This window comes from Heliangelus exortis, chromosome 1 (assembly GCF_036169615.1).
Source record: "Heliangelus exortis chromosome 1, bHelExo1.hap1, whole genome shotgun sequence".
In the NCBI taxonomy this organism is placed as follows: domain Eukaryota; kingdom Metazoa; phylum Chordata; class Aves; order Apodiformes; family Trochilidae; genus Heliangelus; species Heliangelus exortis.
The window spans coordinates 138,282,529-138,306,443 of NC_092422.1; the positions used below are offsets into that span (position 1 = coordinate 138,282,529).

General features: G+C 40.2%; 1 protein-coding gene across 1 annotated transcript in view; it reads right to left on the reverse strand.

The window, feature by feature from the left end:
* The window catches only part of PTN (pleiotrophin), an 83,468-nt gene extending 62,104 nt beyond the window's left edge, over window positions 1–21,364 (reverse strand). Inside the window, exons 1-3 of the mRNA XM_071738691.1 lie at window positions 21,214–21,364; window positions 15,440–15,571; window positions 14,785–15,313 (exon numbers count right to left, since the gene is read on the reverse strand). Of these exons, the coding sequence (XP_071594792.1) occupies window positions 14,785–15,313; window positions 15,440–15,571; window positions 21,214–21,364 (812 nt within the window). The remainder of the gene's footprint in view (window positions 1–14,784; window positions 15,314–15,439; window positions 15,572–21,213) is intronic.
* Between the last annotated feature and the right edge of the window lie 2,551 nt (window positions 21,365–23,915).

Genomic DNA, 23,915 nt, shown 5'->3' on the forward strand with positions numbered 1-23,915 from the left:
CAGAAACTCCTGTCACACCTTCTCCTCCTATTCTACAGCCAAATGTTGCCAAATTTTACGTGTGCGCATTTCATTAACCCCAGAGAACATCATGTTTCATTTCTCTGTGAAACACTCTTCCAATTGCAGAGAAACTGCCCGGTTTCTCAGGATTATTCTGATTTTCACTAGCCTTGGGACCTCTGTTGCTGTGATTTGCAAGCTCTACACATGTGCTTTCTGGTCCACCAAGTGAAGACGGAAGGAGGGAAATGGGATCAATGTCAAGCTATGCCGGGACCTCCCAGAGCTGTGGGGCCCCTGCAAACCTCACGTACAGAAAGGCAGAGCATAAGGCAATGCCATGAATCCTTCATGAGCTGGGAAGTGGGAACACCAGAGCAGCAGAGTACACCAGCATTATCAGCATGCTAATACGACACTGCTGTGTCAACTGAGCTCTCAAATCCCATAGACCCAACATCCAAAGCTGAAGGCTCTCTCCAGTCCCAGGAGGCTACTGGTCTTTGTTTCTACCTGTGGTATGACAAAAACGTTTCCACTGAGCTTTGATCAACACACAAACTTATTCTCTTCCCTCCTCCACCAGATCCCCTCACTGTGCAGCAATAGCCACTGGATATGAAACACAAGCCTGTATTAAGAAAGGTCAAGTTATTTCATCTCAAAAGGCTACACACAGTGGATTACCATTAAAACCAGGCATGCTATTCTCCTCCTCCCACCTAAACAGTGTTTTAAACAAAAGTTACTAGTTGTTCCCCCTTCAATCGCCATGCTCAGAGGCACTGTAAGCAAATGATCTAAAAGCACCATCATTAGAAGGAGGCCAACCACAGCCTTGGCTGGCTTCTATTACTCAGGATGCTGCATGTGTCATTTAAAAAGCTGTAAGGCAACTCACATGATGACAAGGAGCACTAAACCCTTGTGCCCATTCATAGCACCCTGAATAAAAGCCACTTGAGCTCATCAAGAAGAGGAAGGAACTCTTCCCTAAGCCCAGCCCAATCCACTTAACAGGCTTATATGGAAATGGAAATGTTGTGTCTAACTTACACACTCTTGATTACTAAAAATTAATGCAGAATGACTGCATACACTGCCTAGCTGAGGTTCATAATGGCCTTCTTCCTCTCTATATATTCCTTTATAGATCCTTTTCTCTAAAGACATGAATTTACAGAAGTGCTCAAATTACTTCTGTGATTGGTAATCATTATTATAAATCTTTTTCCACTAGCACACAGAAAAAAATCCTGTTAAATACAGAAACTCATTTCTGTCTTCCTGATCCATTAGTCTTCCCTTCCTGCTCTTGGCATATGCTTGTGTACGTTGATTTTCTACTGCTTGCATCAAAATATTAAAAAAAAAGATGCAGAGAGGTTTTGAGATTGTTTGTTGTGACATCAATTGGTGATAACACACTGCTGCCCCCTGTATCCCTCATTCTGTGAACAGAGATGCAACCTGGAGAAGGAGTTGGTCCTGATCTCCTGCTGAGAAGCAAGCACCCAAGTGGGTGTTCAAACCCTGACCACCACTAATCATGCCAGATAGATCCAAAATTAAGGATGAAACAAAGGGCTGATACCACTAAAAAAAATTTTTTTTTGCTTTGGGATTCATTACATACAAGGTAATACCCCTAAATTATCTGTAACCTCAACTTGATGAGCCTTGATTTTCCATAATAGAAACTGTGAGGGAAGCATCAATTTTGCCCAGAGTATGAATAATTCTAGGAGTTAAATGAAAGACATTTTAGAAGTGTGTTACTATGAGAAGTTAATATTAAAAACATTCATTGCCAGATGCAGGGAGACTTAGTCACCATCAGACTAATTTAACACAGCCAGACTTAAGGGAAAATGAGTAGTTTTCACAAGATATTCCAACTCTGATAAGATACTTGTTTTCAAACAGTTGTCCATTTACCACAGCTGGAAAGCATCAGAGCACCAAATTGGATGTACGTGAGTGCAATCAACTTGAATTTCTGGTATCACAAACAGTTTCCTGGAGCACAGTTTGCTCAAGTGTTAATCAAAAGAAGGCAGTAACACAAAAAGTGTTAATGACAAATTATACTGCCAATCTAAATCACAATGAATCTATATATTTATGTAAGTATTTAGATGCTTTCATGGATGTTAGGTCAGGCCTTTAGCTAAATTGCTTATAGGAGATTCGTCTAAAAGGAGAAATCACATGAGCTTGAGTTTTACTTGCACACACACCAAGTAAGAAAGAGGAAGAAGTTGTAAGTACAAATCTGACTTTTCAGCTTCTCTTCACCAAGCATTTCCTTGCAGGGGGGCATTGCAAGGGAATGTTTCCAGCTACAAATTCTACACTCCAATCTCTGGTAGAATACAAATACTGAGCTATGGTCTCTGGTAGAACACAAGCCTCCAATTCAGACTAGATACGGATGATGTAAAATAGTGTTCAAATAACAACTTTACCATTTTACAGAAATGTGAAAATGTGATAATTTTTATAAACGTTTTCTGGTCAGCATAACCAATTCATGCATTGGCAGCTGGTTTGAAGCTTGCAGAAGGAAAGACTACAATGGATTTGTACCAAACAATGGAAAATAATTATTCAGGAATTAGACATGGCTACTTTTCTGGACTAATTTCCAAAGGGAAAATTGCCTCAGTTTGAATATATTTTATATATATTTATAGATACTCTATAGATATATTTATATGTATAACATATTGCATTGAAATCTTCACCCCAAAGTTACTACATGATCATAATGGATGATAAAATTGTGAGGTCATAACCAGTCCTAATAGGACCAGGCTTCAAGCAGCATGGTATTTGGGAGTCACTTCTTTCTGTTCCCTGTGAGTCTTCCTTTAACAAAGCATGCAAGGAATCAGCAAGCATATTTCGAAATTATGGCAAAGTGCAATCACTGATGATACTCCTGGCATCAGAGGAAAAAAAAAAAAAAACACACACAAAAAAACCCCCAAAAAACCCAAACCCCAATCCAAACATAAAACAGCAACAAAAGGACACCTCAAATGTTGTTTAAGAATGTGTTCACTCACAAAATAACTTGAGGAGACAGAAAATGGAAACCCATTTTGCAGGTGAGCTGCAAAATGGAGATGAAGAAGTCCAAGAGGAAGGTTGAGGAATGAGGAGGTAAATACGTAGTGACAAGTAACAAGGTTCCCTAAGTACATGAGAATCTGAAGCTCCAGAAGAGCCAGTGGGTCCTGCAGACAGATTACCATGACACAAAGAAGTCAGTGAGGGCAAAAAAAGAGATTGGACAGAGGTTAAACAGCTTCTCTGCCTCAGTTTTCACTTCAAAGCAGGGAAAAGAAACCCATGACATCATCTGATTCAAGGGAAGAACTCAAGGCAGAACTGCCAGATGGAGTTAGGAAAAACAAAATAAAGTAAATTAAAAAAAAAAAAAAGAAAAAAGAAAATTCAAGAAATTCTGTTGCACTGAACTGCATTTCCAGAGTTAAAAAAAATCAGCCAAAGGCAGGTGTAAACCAGCTAGCCTGAAACAGAAGCCCCAGAAACTAAAAGAGTCTAGAAAAGTACATTTTTCACAATGATAAATCATTCCTCAGTAATTGACAAGAATCCTGTAAAAACTTATCCCAGCTATTTTTCACTAAATGTAAATTGTTCGGATTTTCAAAGACTTTGAAAAATGCTATTGGGAGAGCTGGGTAATCTTGAGAAAAGAGGTAAGGTCCTATCACTGCATATTAGTCAAGGAACCAAGAATCACTGGGTAAGAACAATAATCAGTTCTTCCTACAGAAGAGGAAATGTAGCACCCAAAGTTCAGCCTAGGATCAGTGTTATCAATCAATTGCATTTATGAAGACTCTGAAAGAAAGAATTGAAAACAAGGTAATGAAATGTGCTGCCAGTTAACAGTGGCTGAAACATTTTGTTGATTTAGAACATAGCATGGGACTGGCTGTAAAAGGCCCCTAAAAATAAGAAACATGAGAGAATGTGTACTATTTATAAAGGTGACCTACTACACAATTTAAATAGAACAAAGGCTACAGCAAAGAGAAGTTGAGGTTATGAAAATAAGGACATCCCAGTCAGATGAATTCAGAATTAAGGAAACCATAGCTATTCAGGACTATGGAAATATACCTTCAAAATGAAACCAGCTTATCCTTTTGTGGAAAAATCATTTGCTTATATATGCATGTTTAAAGCTAAGGAAGATGAAGGCTATTGCAAAGAGCAGTCCACATAAACCTGTTTTTACAGAACTTGACCCATACTCTCCCATCCACTCTCCCATCTTGCACTACTGGGCTGCTACTCATGGGGAGTGATCCCTGTATTAGAAAAATCCAGACCTGTTGCACAGCCTGATGTAGTTTCTGCTATACAAGCAGCAGCAGCCTTCAACAGCTTAGCTTTGCAAGGTCACAAAACTGGGACTGGACAGGAAGCTGAGAAATTAGAGAAGAAAATCAGAGAAGTAGGAGGGGCTGCACGGAGTGGACAGTTCACCTGGGATCAGCTACCACATCTTCAGAGTTCTGCTGCTCCAAAAGTTTTTAGACAATTAAAAATGAAATAAAAATTTAAAAACACTTTTTTAAATCTGGTGGAATAAAAGACAGATCTAAATGAGATTTTTTAAAAATACCCCTTTCATTTGACTCAAATCACATACTGCATCAGGCAGTGAAAACTATACTTACTCGAGCCTAAGGGTCTACTTAACACTGAAAAATTGCTGAAATGTCTTTTGAAACAGAGGCTATAATGGTATAGGGAGAAAAAAAAAAATACATAAAATCCCAAACACCATGTCCCATGGAGCAAGTTAAAAGATCATGCACAAGTCTTGAGGAAAAAAACTGAACCAAAATTCCACTTTTATTCTGTTCTCTAGTTATAGTAGTAATAATAGTAAATAACAATTATAAATTATCACAACTGTTTACAATTATTTTGTAAACAAACATTTTTTCTACAAATATTTTTGTAATAATTTACAAATTACATTTTTTACAAATGTTTTTACTATTGTTACAATTAAAATCAAATTACATTTTTACATATAAGTTATATTCTAATTTTCAAAGGTATATTTTGAAAAAATGTAAACTGATCAGGAAAGTATAAATTTGAGGAAATGCTCCTCATACCCCAATTTTGTATACTATACCACTCTTCCTAAGACATTGTCACGATAAAAATGTCACAATGAACTGCATCACGTGGACAACATAGAACATGATGAAGAGCTTACAGTAGCAAATGTATCCCTCTTATATGTAGGCTCAAGTTTCCATTCCCTTAATGTTAAGAGTTCAGATACACACCAGCATTTTACTGACCTGGTACAGAAATTTTGCATTCAGTAGTTCAAAAATTTCAATTTCAATAAGTCTTATGCGAAACATTCCAACCTCAGTTTTTCTTGGCTTAGACAATTTATGCTTCATAGATTTCTCCTGCTTCGGGTTTGTTTTGTTTTGTTTTATTTCAGAATTTCCTATCTAAGACAAGAAAATTCCCACCTCGAATTACTTGAGAAATCTCAGTTGGTAAAATCCCAACAAGAATTAGAGCCTTATTGCACATGATGAAAGTGTCGATACAGAAAGATGTGAACTTGTCATTTCTGGTATGCATTGTGCAACTGGAGAGCCTGAAGTTAGATAACATAATTTTGATACATTTCCCTACAGTTTGGGAAATTTCTCCAAACAGAGACCCGCTTTTGACTTGAGTGTGTTAAGCACAATGTTGGGATTAAGTGTCAACACCTCATATTTTCTCTCTAAAAAGGCAGTCTCCATATCCACTCAACCTACAGTTGTGGTTAGCACAGGAAAGAAGGGTTCTTATTTAAAGGACTACTTCCTTGCAGATATAGCCATAAATAATTCAAACTAAACTATAGTACATAGCAATTAAATAAACTAAGCGATAGCTGTATTGCACTACCTCTGTTCTTTAGTCCTTTACTTGTATAGCAGGATTCAATTTCCAGCCATTCTCAAGAGCTCCCATCCTTGTGAATTTGGACACAAAGAAATCGACAAGGAAAGGCCAGAACTATGTGGCACATCATGCTATATAAAGAGGTTTTAGTAAACTTTATCTCAGATGCAAAACACTAAAAGGATCTATAAAAGTTTTGTGAAAGCAGTCTCAAAATAACTCCTCTAAATCGAAATTATACTTAAGAGCAAGGAGTTCAACCACTTTCCTTCTCATTCCCATCCCTTTTTGAACTTCATATTTCTCATCATGTAAACATGACCTATTTTGCAGGTATTTAGGGACAGGGAGAAAAAATGTTCCCCACTTTCCCACATTTCTGATTCCAGACAGCTTTGCAAAACCATTTCAGACGTTGAGCCAGAAAGTTTTCTTCTTTCAAAGGTAAACTCAAGAGATGATCCCAGTGGGAAGACAGCAACCTCCACCTCTCACCACACAGGATAAAGTCAGAATTTTCTCAGCACCAGACAGTCAAATAAGATTCAGTTTCGTGAAGAGGTTATGCCCAGGCCCATACCATGGAGAGTTAGGAACATGGACTGACAGTTTACACTGGAAAGTGGAAGAGCAAACCAGCTAGCCAATAGTTTGACTTTCACCAAAAGAAAAAAAAAATTAAGTAGTTAAAAATGCTTAAATAGTTGCCCAGAAAAACACCAAGTAAAGCCACCAAGGACCCCATGGTAATTGTACTGCTATAAAACTTATCACAAGAGATTTCACCCCTACCTACTCATAAGGGGCATGCACCTGAACACATACTGTATCATTAGAGATTTTTATTTCTACTGTGTTAAACTTAAAAATCAAAGGACTGATCAAGCAAAGGTTTCCCCATGCACTGTTATGTTTATGTCTAAGTGAATCTCACTGTTTTAAGTGAGGCAACTCAAAGCCCATAAATCTCTTTCAATTCACAAGATGTGCAAAGACAACAACTCCAATTACCAGTGATGGAGAGAAGAGACTGATGCTTCTTAAAATACATCTACCTATAATTCCAGTAGTCACTCACTGACTCCAAACATAAAGTAAACTCCATGTCCCATTTAAAGACAGGTTCTTGAGCTAAGAAACACGATGGGAATGGAGCCAGACAATTCTTCTTTAGCACTTCTTTATCCTGCAAACTAGATTCCATATAGATACCCCCATTTAGGCATCTTATAATCCCTGCAGCTCTTTATAAATCCTCTGCTGGTGAGTGATCTATTTAGGTTGAATAATACATGGAAAATGAGAGCAAAATTCAAGCTCTTGTGAATTATGCAGGTCTTTGGTCAAAGTGGCCAGATGATCACCATAACTGGCTACCCCATGTTCTTCTGGGTTTGTTAGGTTTAGGTTTGGGGGTTTTTTGTCCCCTTGCTGCAAAAAGTAAGCCTAGAAGGGGGAGGCCTGCAGCATGGAGCAAGTATGCTAATGCCATCTCATCCTGCCATGCCAACAGCAATCACACACATGCCTGCTCACACGCTTCTGCCAAATAATCACTTCAGCAAACATCAACTCCAGAGATTAGCAAAAGCATCTGACAACGCGCAAACCAGACAAGAAACGTGGGCTGAAGGGACAGCTTAGGTAAGTGAGGATTTAATAAGTGAAATGACAGGAAGTTCCTGAATCAAAGCCTGCAGTGTTTTTAGAAGACTGCTGAAAATCCTATCTGGTGGACTTAAAGGGAAAGCTGGTAGATTTTTGTTCCGCCCCTCAGCCCCTACTGCATATCTGCTGCGCTCAGGCAGGCTTCTAATAAAAGCAAGTGACTCTTGCACAAACAAAAAGATCTTTGTGACCTCTGGGAAGGCAGCAATCCAAGCAACCATGAAGTCAGGTGGCACAAGCCATTGGAAAGCAATCAGAGCATCTCGGGGATCTTTAATCAGCATCACAAGGAAAGCTCAGCCACTACCATAGAGGACTGGGTTTCCAGGCAAAACTGTCCTAGGCAGGACAAGAAGTTCAAACAATTTCTGCTTAATAGGGTAGGGTGGCTACTTTTGAACACCTAATTTTTATTGTTCAGAACAAAGGAACAAAGTGGTTTCCTACCAGATTTAAGGCGTGGTATCAGAATAATCTTTTGATTTATCTTTAATCTACTAAAACGTGCTTCACTCCAAAGGCACTTTCAATGAAAGCAATGAGATTCTGTGGCAAAAAGTGCAAGAACAGCCACAACCATTTACCAGCATTGTAACTTCCTTGTGTCTTATTTTGAAGAATTTCTCACCAAAACAAAGGGGTGAGCTCCCTTTTATATCTTAGGCTGATTCTATAGTCCTTATTCTGATGAAGCTGTTGCCAAAGCATCAGCTTTGCCTGCATAATGGAGAATGTATTAATGATTAATAATTAACACTAAACATTAATTAATGTTTACTATCTCTGCTTGACAGGAAGAACATGATTCTAAGAGTGCTGAAAAAGATCTCAATATGGAAATGGAAGAAGTTCAGTTTTCCAAAACCAAACAGAGACCTCGTAGTGCTGTAACACTGCAAAGCCAGAGCCATATTAGAGCTGCCATCTTTCTACCAAGGTTATTTCAAAGTCCCTTCCTTTATCACTTTCAAATACAGTAGACTTCTTAAGCAACCCATCCTTTAACATCAAAGTGCCTAGAAGTGTATCAGAAATGTTATTTTGAGCCAATGTCACTCTTCCCACCCTTGTTTGCATGCTGTAAACCTGAAAAAAAAAAAAAAAAAAAAGACCACCTGCAAAATAGTTATTTTTAAATAAAAAGTTTTTGATGTGAGAAGTACCTACACTCAATATTAAGCACATTCTGGATGCTCCTGTCACGGAGGCAAAGCTACTCCAGACTGTGAGCCTTCTGTTGCTGGCTACAGATGGGTGCATACATTTGCACTGCACTACTAAGGCTCTTTTGCACTTTGAGATACGTGATGTGTGAGAAATATAGCTAAAAAAAATAAATAAATACATAAATAAATCTGTTGTGCTACTGATCCACCAGAAACAAGGAAGCTTTAAATGCAATAGTCAGATCATCTTTAGTTGGTTATGAAACTAATGCCATTGTTTGAATGGCTCAGAGAAAGAAAACCAAAGTAACAAAACAGGTTTTGTGCCTGATACCCAATTGAACAGAATTTGAGAAGCCAGTTCAGTTATTTTCATTTCTTGCAATCAGACAGGGACACTCTGACTTCCACAGATTAATATATATATAGTTACTGCTTGTGTCAATACACAGAGAACTCCTCCTGTCTTCTGTACCCACAGAGCACAATTATCTGGGTTTTATTTTAACTTTCTAATCCTTAGGGACAGCTTAAGGCAACAGGCAGATGTGGGTAGCGACGTCTGATGGTAAAGACAACAGCAGAGTGGTCTAACTTCCTTAATAAGCTTGGAAGATCATGACCAACTTTGCACCCATGCCAGAGAAATAGGCTACCTCCACCTCATTGCCAGTATCCTTTGTGCTGTGCCTGTCTTCACTGTCATCTGGACCATTAAGACAGAGAATCAGCCCAAGTGCATAGAGGCTTGCAGAAAGAAAGAAGAGACCACCGAGCATCCTCTCTCCTCCAAGTTGTTCAGGCCAACTTTACTCCTGGAAGGAGAACTTATCCAGATAGTAAGTTGCTCAAAAAATACTGTTTGAAAATGGAAGAAATTTGATTTCATTTACACTGTTGGCTAGCTGTGGACCAGTGCCAAAACAAGCATTTGGTCTGAGGTATTAGAGAATTTCTTGTCTTTCTCTTCCATCCCCACAGGCACTTGACGATGGCATCATTTACAACTCTAACAGGATATGTTCGCAAGGTCTAAGCTACACTGGATGGCTGCAGAAACTAATGAGGGAGGAAGATTTTTGTAACACTCTCGTGAAATATTTAATGAACTCTGAAATAGTGCTGGCAGGTCTTGGAGGAGGAAGGTCCAGATTAAAATTGAACTTTACAGTTCACTAAATGGCAGTGGTTTGGAGCCCCAAGCACTGTTTATTTCCAGAGATTATTTTTACCAGAAAATCCCCAATTTTCATCGGCTCTAAAAGTCTTTACCCCTCTATTGCAGCTGCCATCCAATCCATGGCACTTGCCAAGCAACATGCTCCTAGGGCTCAAATTAATATAGTAATACATTTTCTGTAATGGAATGAAATCAGGTTTTGCCTCAGATATAGTCAGCTCTATGCCTCACCTTTAGAGGTTAATCACATTGAAACCTGAATCTGCTGTTCTGGAAAAGTAAAGAAGGGCAGAAGCATTTTGGAGTGGTGGCATAGAGGGGCTGGAAATCACCTGCCTGAATCAGTAATATATCTAGCTCTTTACTGTACTCACATTCCCCCTTCTCATCTCCCATGAAACTGCATACAGCTGTGTTCTCTCAACCTTTGGCCTGAAAGACATTAAAAATCAGTCTGCAAGATAACTACAGTTTTTAAAGTCACTCCCACATATGTAAGCAAGCAAGGAAATCAGAAAGTTTAATAAAAATAATCATCATGGTGACACTGCAGGAGGTAGAGCCATATATTTTAAATGGTTCACTGATTCTGTTCCTTGGAATAAAATAAGGTGTGAGATACTGGCCAAGAGAGTGTCTAGTTTGATAAAGTCCTACTGACCCTTTCTACCACAGCAAGGTGAGCCACTGATGAAAACCTAATGAACTGAACTATTTTAATACCATTATGTCAAACCCCACCTGCAAGAGGGCTCTTTAAGTCTTAAAGGTCTACTTTTCACTAGTGAAAAGACTGTAGGAGCCTGAAGGGGGTTTGAAAAGTATTCATGAACTTGGCATCACAAAATCAGCTCTTCTGGCAACCGAAGAACAAAATTTTAAGCAGCAAATTCCATACTGACTGCCAACTCTTATTTCATGGGTTGGATCAAACTCATGTTAAAGTTAGAGGGATTAAAGAGTTTCTCCAGATCAAGACCACCTCTCTTCCATACAAGATCAACAGTTTCCAAAGCTTATTTAAATGGGGGAAAAAAAAATCTACTGGCCTTACTGGTCTTTATTTAGCATCTGTTAATGTTGGCATAAATAACAGGTATCAGTCCCTAGGAAATGAATGACACACAGTAGCTATGCATTTTCTCATCTTGTTTAGTTGCTGCTGTGTCAGTCTAGAGAGACATCACCATAGAGTTTCTTATGCAACTACAGCGCTCTGTTATTGCAGTAAAATTTAACCATCCACATTAAAGAAGATACTGCTAACTCCTTTAATTTCATTTTTCCATAGTGCTTCTGCTGAAGAAAGTTGCTGTGAGACAACTGACTGACATTTCTCCCAACTCTCCTCAAAGACAGACATGGTGCACACTCGACAATGCCCACTTTTCTGTTTCCCCCTCCAGGGCTCCATCCGAGAGGACCCTCTGTGCATTCAGAGCAGCACAATGGAGAATGATTTCCAAAGCATTAACTTGGAGCCATTGAGACTTGGATGTTTTCAAAATGACTCTATTGTGCTCAAAGGATTCTAGACTACCCCAGCTACTCTAGAAGAGAGTCTTTCTCCCTTTCCCTTGAGCCATCCCTGGAGTGCATTGTTGGGGCTGATTCCTTACTGCAGCGAGTTCCATCAGTCAAAGCTCAACAGATACAAATAATATCAGGATATGGATATAAATTAGTGCGACAGACCCTAAATAGTTTTGACAGGTTTAGTAAGTATATATAGAGACACAGAATGCTATTCCTGCTGTCAGACATCAATATGTAGACAGAAGATTGGGGGCACCATGGAAACTCAGCAACATAAGAGTGGTATTGATTGGACGGAAAATGAGGCTGCAATTTAAGCTTAAGGCTGCCAGAGATGCCAAGAATGGAGAATGACCCCCAGCAGTGAATTTTCAGCATAAGCTCCCTGTGAACAAGGCAGTCCAAGAAGGATAAATCAGGGACAAGCTCACCAGGGATATGGGTCGACCAAATGCAGGCTACCCTAAGCAGATGAGAATCACTCTGTGTGTGCACGTTACAGTGACCTAGTTCGTTCAAAGACAGCATTTTGAATGGTTTATTACAGAGGCTGGAAACAAAGAGATTTCCTCAATTAAAGTCTTGAAATGAATCCTCTAAATGAAAATGCTTTTGATACACTGATCAGCAAGAGGCTGTAAATATCAAAGCAAAGAGTACATTGTTAAAGACCAGTTCCCACAGAAAAACACCGTGGTTGGGAGCGTAGGTAATGAGGGGGTCTGAACAGAGTAGGAGGTTTCGTGAGCAATGCCAGCTCCATCCCTAATCTCCTAATGCCACTGGAACACTTGTTACACTCTACCACTTGATAAACCACATCTTCCCTACTTCAAAACCACACTAAATAAAAAGGAGTAGAATTAAATACGTGCATTTTCAGAGTTTTGTAAAAGATTATTTTTAATTGTTGTCTGAAGACTTGGGAACAACCATTCCAAGAATGAGTGAGAAGAAACATAGGACATGTCAGGGGAGTACCTTGCTGGAGCTGTGACTGCTGGAAGTCAGCTAAGTAATAATATTCACGTTAGTGACAGATGAATCTACACAAAACATCCATCAGCACAACTCTGTCAGGAATAAGATAAGTGTCCTCAGCACCAGTATTGGCACAGAGGAATACAGGCATACAGCACTGGGATAGCAGCACTGTTCTGTAATCCCACAGTGAGACCAGCCTTCTGCTGGCAAGGATGTCTCAGCCACAAACTGCATCTCCAATAAGTGGTGATAGACATCTGGATAATTGCAAAAAAATCTGGTTTTCTTAGGCCACTTCTACACTATAAACAAAGACTTGAGATTTGTAACTGAAAGATTTGTTGCTGGCTTCTCTTTTTTCCACCAAAGAGCTTGCTCTGGGGTACGCTAAATGCAGAAAGTTTCTGTCCTTCGATTTCATTCAAAGCTTTTTAAGTAACAAGTCACCAAAGAGTTTAGCTTAGCCTGGAGACAGAGGTACAATAAAACTCCGTTTTCCTTCCCTTGAGGGAGAGTCACTAAACTATGCAGCAGGGGATTATTTGCTGGCTTTTTTTTTTTATTTTTGGTTTGTCCTCTCCAGTGAAGAAAGTACCCTCGCCATTCACCTCAGAATTTTCCTTACTACAGCCAATTAACAAAAATTGTCACAATTTTTAGCTTCTTTTTTCCCTTTGCACTTTTCTCTTGATCAAAAGTTCGGGTTTTTGGTTTGTTTTTTTAATTTTTTTTTGGGGGGGGGGGGGGCAGAAGAAAACAGAAATACATGGGAAGGGGGGAAAAATGAACAAACTAAACCTATATATTTTGCTTTGCAGACCAGCTCGGGCATACTGTCCAGAAAATGTAAAAAACCACTATTCATTATAACAAGTTTTCCCATATCTCTCCATTCTCTCTATCTCCATCCCTTCCCTCGTCATCCTCCTCCCCAGTATTCAGTTTATTTCTCTTCCAAAAAGCTGAACTTTGCTAAAAGCTCAGAACAATCAAGCCCCAAGGGGAAAACAAGGAAATGGCAGAGAGTTCAAGAGTTGATGAGCCACAGGTAAAGTATTCTCCCAGTGTAATAACAAATCATTTCGAGCAAACAGGACCTACTTAAAAAAACCTACCACTACCCAGAGCTGCAGGCTTATTTTACAAAGAAAGACTTAATGCACATCACGAACATTTCCACAATGCTCCTAAGAACCAACCAGCCTCTAGGGTTTACATCCTAGATGCCACCTTCAGAGCATACCACAAGGCTAATGCCCAGTCAACATTCACCACCAGGGCAGACCATTTGCAGTGTGGAACAGAGGAGGTGCAACACCCAACTAGAACATGTGCGAGGACCAGATGAGCTCCCAAAGAATTGAGACTGATTTTTTATTTTTCCCTAGAAAAATCTCTACTTTTTAAAAGGAGAGGGTGAAGGAAGGTAAAGAGTTAGAAGCATCGATGCTGGAGACCATGACATATGCAGAATAATCTGTATGCTCGACAGGAGGAAACTGTATTTTTACCATTGTTAACTCAGAATTTCTCCCAACCCACCCGTCCAGATGAAACAGGATACATAAACTAGCAACAGCAGTTTTAAATACATCTATCAGCACTTGTTAGATTCAGTTCTTCCACCAAAAGTAAACTAGAGATAAGAAGGCTAAGTCTCAAGAAAAATACCAGTTCAAGTGCTCGGTCTGAGGCTACAATTTAACCTCATCATCCCGAGTCATTCCTGGCACAGGGGGACTGGGACCTGGAGGTGGGGGGGGGGGAGTTTGCCGCTCTGGAGTCACTCCGCACTCCGCTGCCCTTTTGTCCTCTCCAAATGGACCAGCACGAGGACTCCCGCGTCCCTTCCCCGCTGGGTCACGTCCCGCACCGCAACCTCTCTCCTTCTCACCCTACTTCGGCTTTTTTAACACCCCAAGTACCGACCCATCGCCACCAGCACGAAAGCGGCAGCGCTCCCCACCACCCCGGCAAAGTCCGACGGGGACCACGGAGATCCCACCACCCCCCTCCTACGCCCGGGCACCCCCAGACCTTGCTCCCCGCCTGCCCCTGGGGCAGTTGTCTCCGAAACTTCGGGTTCCCTCCGTGACCCCGCTAGGTCCGGGCTCCCACCCAACCCCGCCGCCTCGCAAGAGGCGACCAGGGGGGACCGGCGCTGCGCAGCCCCGCTGGGGCAACTCCCCCGGAGCCGGGGCTGGGGAGAGCGAGTGCGAGGGGCATCATCCCTCGGGCGGACCCCAGGAGTCCCCGCCGTCCCCTCGGACTTACTTGGGGCAGAGAAAGGCTCTTCTCTCGCAGCTGAGACGGGCAAGCCGTGGGCGTCCCCGGTGAGCAGCGGCTGCTGCTGCCGCTGCAGCGCGTCCTTTAAAGCGCTTCCCTACGGACGGGCTCGCCGGGCGCTGCTGCTGCCGCCTTACACCCCGCTCCTCCCGCGCCCCGTCTGTCTCTCCCGCCGGAGATTTCTCGCCGAGATTTTTATACAGGAAGCAGGGAACCTGATCCGCGCTTTGACTCGGCAGAGTCCGGGCTGCAGCCAGGCGGTGAAAGGAAGGGAGGCAGGCAGGAGGCAGGCAGGAGGCAGGCGGGCGGCGGGGCAAAGCGAGCGGCCGCGCTGCCCCCTCCTGTGATGCGGTGGGGGTGCGCCCGCCGGGCGGGTCACCCGCGGGGCAGCCTCGCCCCCGCCGTCGGGAGGAGGGAACCGGGGGGGGCCGGGGGGTGGGGAGGGGCGGGACGGGGGTACTCCGCCGGCGGACGGGACTCGGCGGACGCTCCGCTGCCCTCGTCGCAGCGGGAGAGCCTGGGCAGGAGGTACCAGGCTTTAAAGCCCAAGGAACTTCCCCCTCCTCTTCTTTACGGCACCCCTGGCGGATAACGGGGGGAGCCGAGGGCGAGAGGGGTACCCCCTGGCCGGGGCTTCAAGTACCTTTCCCGGTACAAACATCCACAGCTTTTGCCCGGTAGCCTTTGGCTGTTTGGTTGTGGGGAGCTTTAACTTTAGCCTCACTGACTTCTAGCTTGCCACTTAAACCGGGGCGGTGCTGGTCTGAAAATAATGCTGGGGATGGGGAAAAAAAAAAAAAAACAAAACCCACAACAAAAAAACCCACCACAACAACAACGAAAAATCGAGCTTTTAGCTTGAGCTGAAAGTGCCATGAGAACAACTTTCGTCAGGGCTTTTCAGCACTTCTGGTTGTAGTGGTTGCTGGAGTTATATCAAGGGTTTCATTGAGGAGCAGCCTTTTCCAACTTTTAGGTTCATTACATCCATTGAATAAGAGTGTTCCGCAGCTCGCGGCTTAATTTAAAACTAAGTGGACTTGTTCCAAACTCCAGGCAATTTCTCTGTAATTCCCCATCCCCAGAGCAAGCCCCTGCCTTGATTTGAAATACTGAGCCCATTGACTGCTCGGGTCTCAGCTGGGGTTGCAGCTTGCAGCTCCTGTTCCAGGTTTGCACAGAAATCCAGTTCAGATTCTTCTCCTGTTTCCCGAGGAATGAGCTAAAAAAGTAATTTGTCTGGCACCATACACATTGCATCATCTAACACCTACCATCTGTGACAATGAAAAGCTCTGTGCTGCTAGTCCCAGCGTGGGCAATTGCACCCACCTGGAGTCTTTCTTAGTAAAGTAAACTACTCCCTTCCATCCACACCTTGGCATCTTCTTTTCATCACACAGTTATGTGTTTAGCCCTGGCATGGCTGTTCAGGGTTTGCACTACCAGCAGATTTAATGACAATGATGTAATTTAAAACAACAACTTTGATTTGCAGTGTAAAGGGGTAGCTTGAGATGGAGAGAATGTTCTTTCTAGCAGCTGGATGAGTGGAAGTGAGCAGCCTGTAGTAAACTTTGTGTTTGGGGCTATGCAAATCTGGATGGATCCTTGATAGCTATCTTACACCTTCCTGAAAGCTTGTCAAACAAATCCTGGCACCACTTCCCATCAAAAAACACCTGGTAGTCACCGACTTTCTAAGCCCTCAGTTTCTACATATGACCACAATAGCACATTTCAGGTGGTCAATCATGTCTGAGTAACAAAGAGAAGGTAAAAAAGAGGACAAAAGATGATCTGTAAGCTGCCCTTGACTGAAACCAAAACAGATTGCATCAAAGTGGGTCAAGAGACCTCTTCCTCTCCTTACAGAAATCTGAGCCTTAGCAAAAAATACTGGAAAATTAATGTCTTCATCTTTTCAGAAAACAATGGAAGCTTTCTGCAGAAAGCAGCTGCTTTTCCCAAAGGTGGCATGACACTAGAAGTCTTATTGTTCATTAAATTTTAGAAGCGAAATCAATAGATAGTCTGTGACCAAATTTACTCACAGCTTTTCTTCACACCTAGTTTTCCATAGCTCAGAAATTCAGTTCCTGAAACTAAGCTTACAGGCACCGAAACTAGTTTGGTGTGATATAGCTTGGGTTTTGATTCAGAAAGTCCAAAACAAAACTGCAGACAAACTTAACACAGCTGCTCAGAGGACAGATTGTGGTCTGAAGCACTTATGACTGACAAAGAACGTGTCTCAGTTTTCAATTGACAAAATGTAAATGTATTTTAATGCTAATATTATTTCTCTCTCAATTGCATCTTGAAGTTTCCAATGCAATAAGCACTGTACAAATCCAGCAAGATATTCTGTTCCCCAAATTGTCCTCTGTATTTGATGCCTTTGATAATAACAGAGTATAACACTTGAATTTCTTGACTGAAGCTTTGCTATTGAGACAGAGCTTGAAAAGGCATAGAAGGAGGTGAGACAGTAGGTGAATATAACAGCCTTGGTAAGACCAATGTAACTAACTTCTTGTGTTAAGAAAAAGCCATGAACTGTATGTCAATCACAGCCCCAGTGTGCCTATTGTGCTGGTTCCCAGTGAGGAAGAACAGTACAACATGCAGAAAAGGAACTGATGGGAGATAAATTAGGACCATTTGCTGGCCATGGGGATATTTTCATTACTAAAAAAACTGTGAAGTTGGAGAGTCTCATTGAAAGAATTTCTCTATTTTGTCTCCCAGGCAATGCTTTATTTCAGACATGGTGTCTGGAAATGCAACCTAATCTACATTTTTTTGTCATGTATAGACAAATCCATACTGAAAAAAAATAGGTTTTGATTACTGCTTTTTTCATCTGGACAAATGGCTAACCTAGAAAGGAGAATTTGCTTGCAGACTGCCAGTGATACTTACCTTTAAAATCCTCAGTTTGTTTACAGCTGCTCAGGGTTCCAACCCAGTCAGAAACCAGAGGTGAGGAATGGACTGGCAGCTGTAGAAGTCAAGTCTCTATTTTCATGTATCCTCTTTGCTACCCACACAAAAATTGGCAACCTAATGAAAAACAGAGAGGAGAATGTATTTTATTTTAAAAAAGAAAAGTGAGGGATAGGGATATAGGAATTTATAAAGGACTTCTGATTGATGCCACATGCAAATGCTCTCATAAACAATCCAAAAGTATTAGATCCCAGTTAGAATCTTAATTCAATCAGTGAATGCTCGAGGCAATTTTGGGGAAAGAAGCTCTCAGCAGTAGTCATGGTTTGTGCCAACACGTAGAATGCTGCCCACAATAAAATTCCTCTCACTGATTTTTTTTTTCCTTTGAAAAGAAACAAATTTTCCCCTTGAAGCTGAGTTTTTCAGCTTCTAGGCAGTCATTTCACAAGCCACCTGAAGGAGACAGTTACTTGGTTCTCCTCAGCTTCTAGCAGGGGTTTGTGCTTTTTTCCAAAATGCCCTTGAGAAGTTCTGACTCTAAAACTCAGACTACAAAGTCAGAAGACAAGGTTGTATGCAATTTGGTCTCAAGAAGCACTTGACTGGTTTTGGTCCCACTGCTAAGCAGAATGAGTCTGTTCTTTTCAAAAAGCAACCACCACCCCTTGAGCACAAGTGAAAAGGTCAGCTTTGGCTGAGCTTCCTCTGCTCATTTCAGATCCACTGTAAATATCAATTTATTTCTCTCACTCTCCCTAGCCATCAGCATCAGCAGCTCCAGGAAGGTGTAACATGATTCCAGGAAAGCAAAGAAGAGAACCCAACACTAGTTTAAAATTTTTTTCACCTTTTGCCCCGTTGTTGTTCACAAGCTATTGAGCTGCCAGACCCTGACAACTGAGTGCCCCTCATCCCTTCTCCTGCACTAAGATCAGATTTCCATTAGTGATACTAAATTATTTAGTGAATGCATCAAAGAATGAAATCAACCACTTCAGAGCTTTGTACCTTCTCACTCTGTTTTTCATTTCAAGTCCACACAATGGTGGGTGTATTGCCACAGAGACATTGTCACATATCCACCATATAATTAGAGTAGAAAATCTGTGGAGTTCAAAAATAATCATTCATACCTCACTCTCTAGTATTAAAGTAATCAAGTACATATAAAAAATTAGGACTTACAGATGTATACTGAAGGCAAACTGAGAACATGAACCCAGAAGAGTTATTCTTTTACACACGTGCTAGAAATGTAGGATATTTGAAAACAAAGACAGTGTCCCAGAACTTGGCCTTTAACTTCAGTCACCAAATTGTGAATACATGTTGTAACTTTACACATTTGACTGATTCTATTTTCTACAAGGGGATTTAAGCTCTTGGGCTCAAAATTATTCATGTGCATACATCTGCATGTTGCAGTTTGAAATCCACAAGTATAATGCCACACAGCAGGCCTTTCCAGATCCTCACCAGTCAAAAGAGTGTCATTTGTATGTTGGCTTGTCTCACTGTTTTCTTCTTTTGTACTGGCAGTCTTGGGAATGGAAGTCCTACATACTCAGGATATGAAGTCAATTATATATTAAAAAAAATAAAATAGTTGAGCTTTGGTAAAAAAAATTCTGCTTTATTACAGCATTAATTGTAATAACAATTAAATATTGTAATATTTTAATAAAAGCACAAATTTTAATTACAAATAAAATTACAATAAATTGTAATGTTGTAATAAAAATATTACAATTTTTTTTCCTATTTAAATCAACATATTTATTTTGCACCAGTATTACTGTTTGGGGTGAAGTATAAGCCAAAATGAAATGGCACTTTATTTTGAAGAGCTGAGTAAAACCTATCATTTTTATTCTGTTTTCTGGGGTTTTGTCACTATGAATTGTTGGTTAAAAATCAAAGCAAAATGTTGAAACAAAATGTTCTTCCATTGAAACAGAACCACTAAAATTGACATTTTGATTTGGTCTCAAACTTCTGTCAAAAAAATTACTGAACAAATAGAATGCAAACTTCCTTTTTACTTTCTCTCCAGAAGAACTTTATTTGCTAATACCTATTTTTTCCTCAAAGTATTATACCCACATGCCTAACTACTCTGTGAAAGGACTGGCTTTAAAAGTAGAGAAAGTAGTATTTATTATGCCACCAAATCAGTCCTTGATACTTCATTAAGACAGCCAGCTAGTAGGCACCTAACTTAATTGCTCAATTTTATTCTTAGTGTCAAGCCAGTGATGACAAATTCGTGGCACTGCCAGCACGGTGGAAAAGTCACAGGAAAATTAAAAGCATTCTGATCATTTGCCTATGAGCTGAATACACATTCCATTTTCCAGCTAAAAATAAGACTCTGCTAACCACATTTTTAAATTCATATCAATACCTTTCATTGTCATGATGTTTATATAAGTAAAGATATATTTCTTAACCTAGTCCCCTAAGAATGAATTACTACTATTGTGGGGAGCAACTCTGAGAACACTCAGTGCATTCACAGTAGAATTCAACCAGCACAAATCTGAGTTGAATGTTTGAGCAAAGAAGAAATTCTACTTATCACAATGTTGTCTGACTTTTTAAAATTATTTGGTTTTCACTTTTAAAGGCTCCACCTGTGTAATTGTAATGATGCTAAACTTCACATTTAGAGTGGTTTTGGCAGATGTTCCTTATGTGCAATCAAATGATGAGATGTCCTTCTTCAGTGCAAGTGCCAAATAGATCGCTAAATCCTTGATTATGAATTTTTGTGAAATCACTGCAATAAAGGGAACACTGAGAACATCATAGTGGCAGGTAATTGTCAAACCTCTTCAGAAATACTATTACTGAGAGTTCTTCATAGATGGCTCTTCCAAGACTTTGGTGGCTTAGCCTCAGTTCAGAGCTAAGCTCAGCTCACCAGGTCACTATTTCAATGGCTTCAGTACAAGCTTCAATATACTAATGGAGGTTTTCTCTTCCCATCAGCTAGTAGCACTCACTGCAGTAAAATCAAGCCTGAACTGGGACTGATAGTTGCTGAAGTAATAATTACTCATCCCTAAAGTTGGACATAATAAAATTCAGGCCCCAAAAACTCCCAAAGACGATTAAAAAAAAACCCAAAACACAGAACTCTGTAGGGGATACCTTGCTAGCTAGGTATTTTCACAAGAGAGTAAAACAAAAAGTGAATTTTTATTAAGGTTAGTAGTATCTTTTCCCTGCTATGGTTTTTAAAAATAACTATGACACCTGGGAAATTTAGGCAATATACAGTGTCAGTATAGACACACTGACACATAATGAGAAACCAACATAAAGGTCTGTTGTCAGAAACATAGGAACTGGAAGACAAACAGCTCTAACCTGTGCATGTGCAATGCCTCATTAGTTAATATAATGGCCATGATTTTTCCCCCATAAGAACAAAATTAGGTACATCTGTTCTTAACTTACTAGCAATTTCTTGCTTGAGATTTGAGCCAGTTGCATGGTCCTCATAAAGCACAATACATCTTTGATGGAAACTCCTGTGGGATGCTGTTGGCTTCAATGTCAGCTTGATCCAGGTTTTCACGCTCAGGAGTCGAATAAAACGTGGCAGCATCATTCACAGCCTTAGACCTGAACTGGCTGTTTTTTTCTAAAACAAAAATAGCACTTTAAGTAACTTTAACACCCATATTAGAGATTTCATAGTGATGTCAGGGTATGAGGACTACTATGGGCAATGCTAGCACTGCTTATGAAATGACAAGATTTTCCCCACAGATGTAGTTCCCAACATTATGTGGTTGCATTATGAACAGTTTTCAATAGCAAAAAGTGAACAAGATAACAAAAAAAAAAGAAAGTTCTGATTCTTCCACTCCTGCTTTTATGGGAAAACTCAGAATATAAATGCTAGAAGGGTGTTAAAAATTCAAAGTTAATAAAAACATTCATAATATGTGTTAAAATCTATAACATCAACTTATAGTATATAGTACATATAAAATACAAATCAAATATTTTGAGTCTGTCTATTAGGTCTCTTTTATTCACATTTTTAACCCTTGGAACTGTTAATATATAATAACTGTTAATATAGTCATAAGACTTAGGAAAATAACCGTGCTTACATTACACATTGCTGTCTTCTGTTTTTTCCTCCAGGAGATTATTCTCTTCAGTGGCTTCTTCTACAGACCAGAAATACGAAGAGGGTAGAACACAGGGGAAGGTACCTGCAGAATAAATTCTGACAGCACTCAAACAACCTTAAGTTTAGGCTGATTTGACAAAATCACTATAGCTATAGCTGGTCATAATTTCGTCTATACCATCCCTTTTTAGAGTGAAACTATGTAGATTTTAAAAGGAGAAGGGTCTGATGGAATGTATTTTGTTATATCTTGAGGTCCAGGAACAATTAGGGTAACTCTGTACAATCCACAGCTATTCTGATTTTAGGGTTTGTTGTTTCTACTGGGAAATTGATAGCAAATGGGGTCTCATCTTTAGTCTTCTGAGATCTATCAGAAACTTTATGCCTTTTGAAAACACCACAATCTCTTGTATATGCATTTTTTAAAACAAAGGAACACAATTTTAGCTAAGGTCTGCAGTCCCTTTTCTCCTAGTTTCAGTATTAATGATAATTAGTGTACCCTCTTATTGATGCAATTATATTAACGAGCTTGCAGAGCCTAGGAGGATGGATGAACTTGTACTTCAGTAGCAATATTCTTGGGTTTTTTCAATTTGCTTTTCAACACTACAAAAGGTTGCATATACTTCTACTTAAAGCTCTTCAGAATGGGTTTTACCTCCCCAGGCTATTCCTTTCCCAATTATTCAAGCTAAATACTAAGATATTGCAAAGTAGACCTTTCCAGACTGTTAGATTGAGCTCCGTCTCTCTCTCTGCATCTCTACTCTCCTTAGCATGCTTTCCAGCCTCCTTAAATAACCTGCATCCTTCTCTTTGTCTAAATGATACTAATATAAGATCCTATTAGTACAGTGTGAATAATGCATACCTAGAAATTGCACTGTGGTCAAGGAGTTGAAAGCAGCAACACAAGATTTGTGTTAGAAACCACTGTTAACTGCCTAGAGGCAGTATGATATTTAATGAAAGGTTCTTGATATTTAACAAAATGCTCGTGCTCCTGGTACAATTTGGCTATTTATGTTTCCTCCATTGTATTTTTTTCAAGCCATAAAAAAACCTGAGTCTTCACAAGAGTTTGTTGTTGATGACCTGTGTTACTGTGTGAACTCTTTCTTTAGTGACATGTTTCAGATTTTAATTAGTCCTTTCCTTTTCTTTCCCTTTTCCTTTCTTTCCCTTTCCCTTTTCCTTTCCTTTCCTTTCCTTTCCTTTCCTTTCCTTTCCTTTCCTTTCCTTTCCTTTCCTTTCCTTTCCTTTCCTTTCCTTTCCTTTCCTTTCCTTTCCTTTCCTTTCCTTTCCTTTCCTTTCCTTTCCTTTCCTTTCCTTTCCTTTCCTTTCCTTTCCTTTCCTTTCCCTTTCCCTTTCCCTTTCCCTTTCCTTTTTGTGACATCTGTTTTGTCTCAGCTGTCTGGGGTAAAAAATGAGGATAACTTTCATTGTTGGATCGTCTGTTTTTAGTCTAGCATCTACAGGTACCATTCATTTTTCAGCTGAAAAAATTGTTTTGGAATGTTGGAAAGTGATACTCCCTTTACGTCTCCAATTATTCCTGCAGTGTTCATCAAAAAACTGAGAAACACCTCATTTTAAAGCATAGTCATAGGAGCAGGTCATGAGAGTAATTCAATGCTCTTTATATAGTGTTTTTCCCCTGGTCATTCAGATGATGAAAGAAGTGCTGGGAATTTATGAACTTGTTTAAGCAAGAGTGGTTTTCCTAGGTTGGTTTTTTTTTTTGTTTTTGGTTGTTTTTTTTTTTTTTTTTGTTCATAAAATTGAAAAGTGAAGATGGGAGAAGTCCCTGCAAACTGATATGCTACCTGATATGCCAGGAAAAAGTCATCCTTCATGGAGTTCTGGTTTATTAAGGGGGAAAACATTTTAATTCAATACTATATGAACCCTCACAGCTGGACTTTTCCCCGCACCCTGTCTAATGCTCAAATTTATTCTGTAAGGAATGTGGGGATCAGGCTGCAGGCAGACTGCAGGCAGACATTCC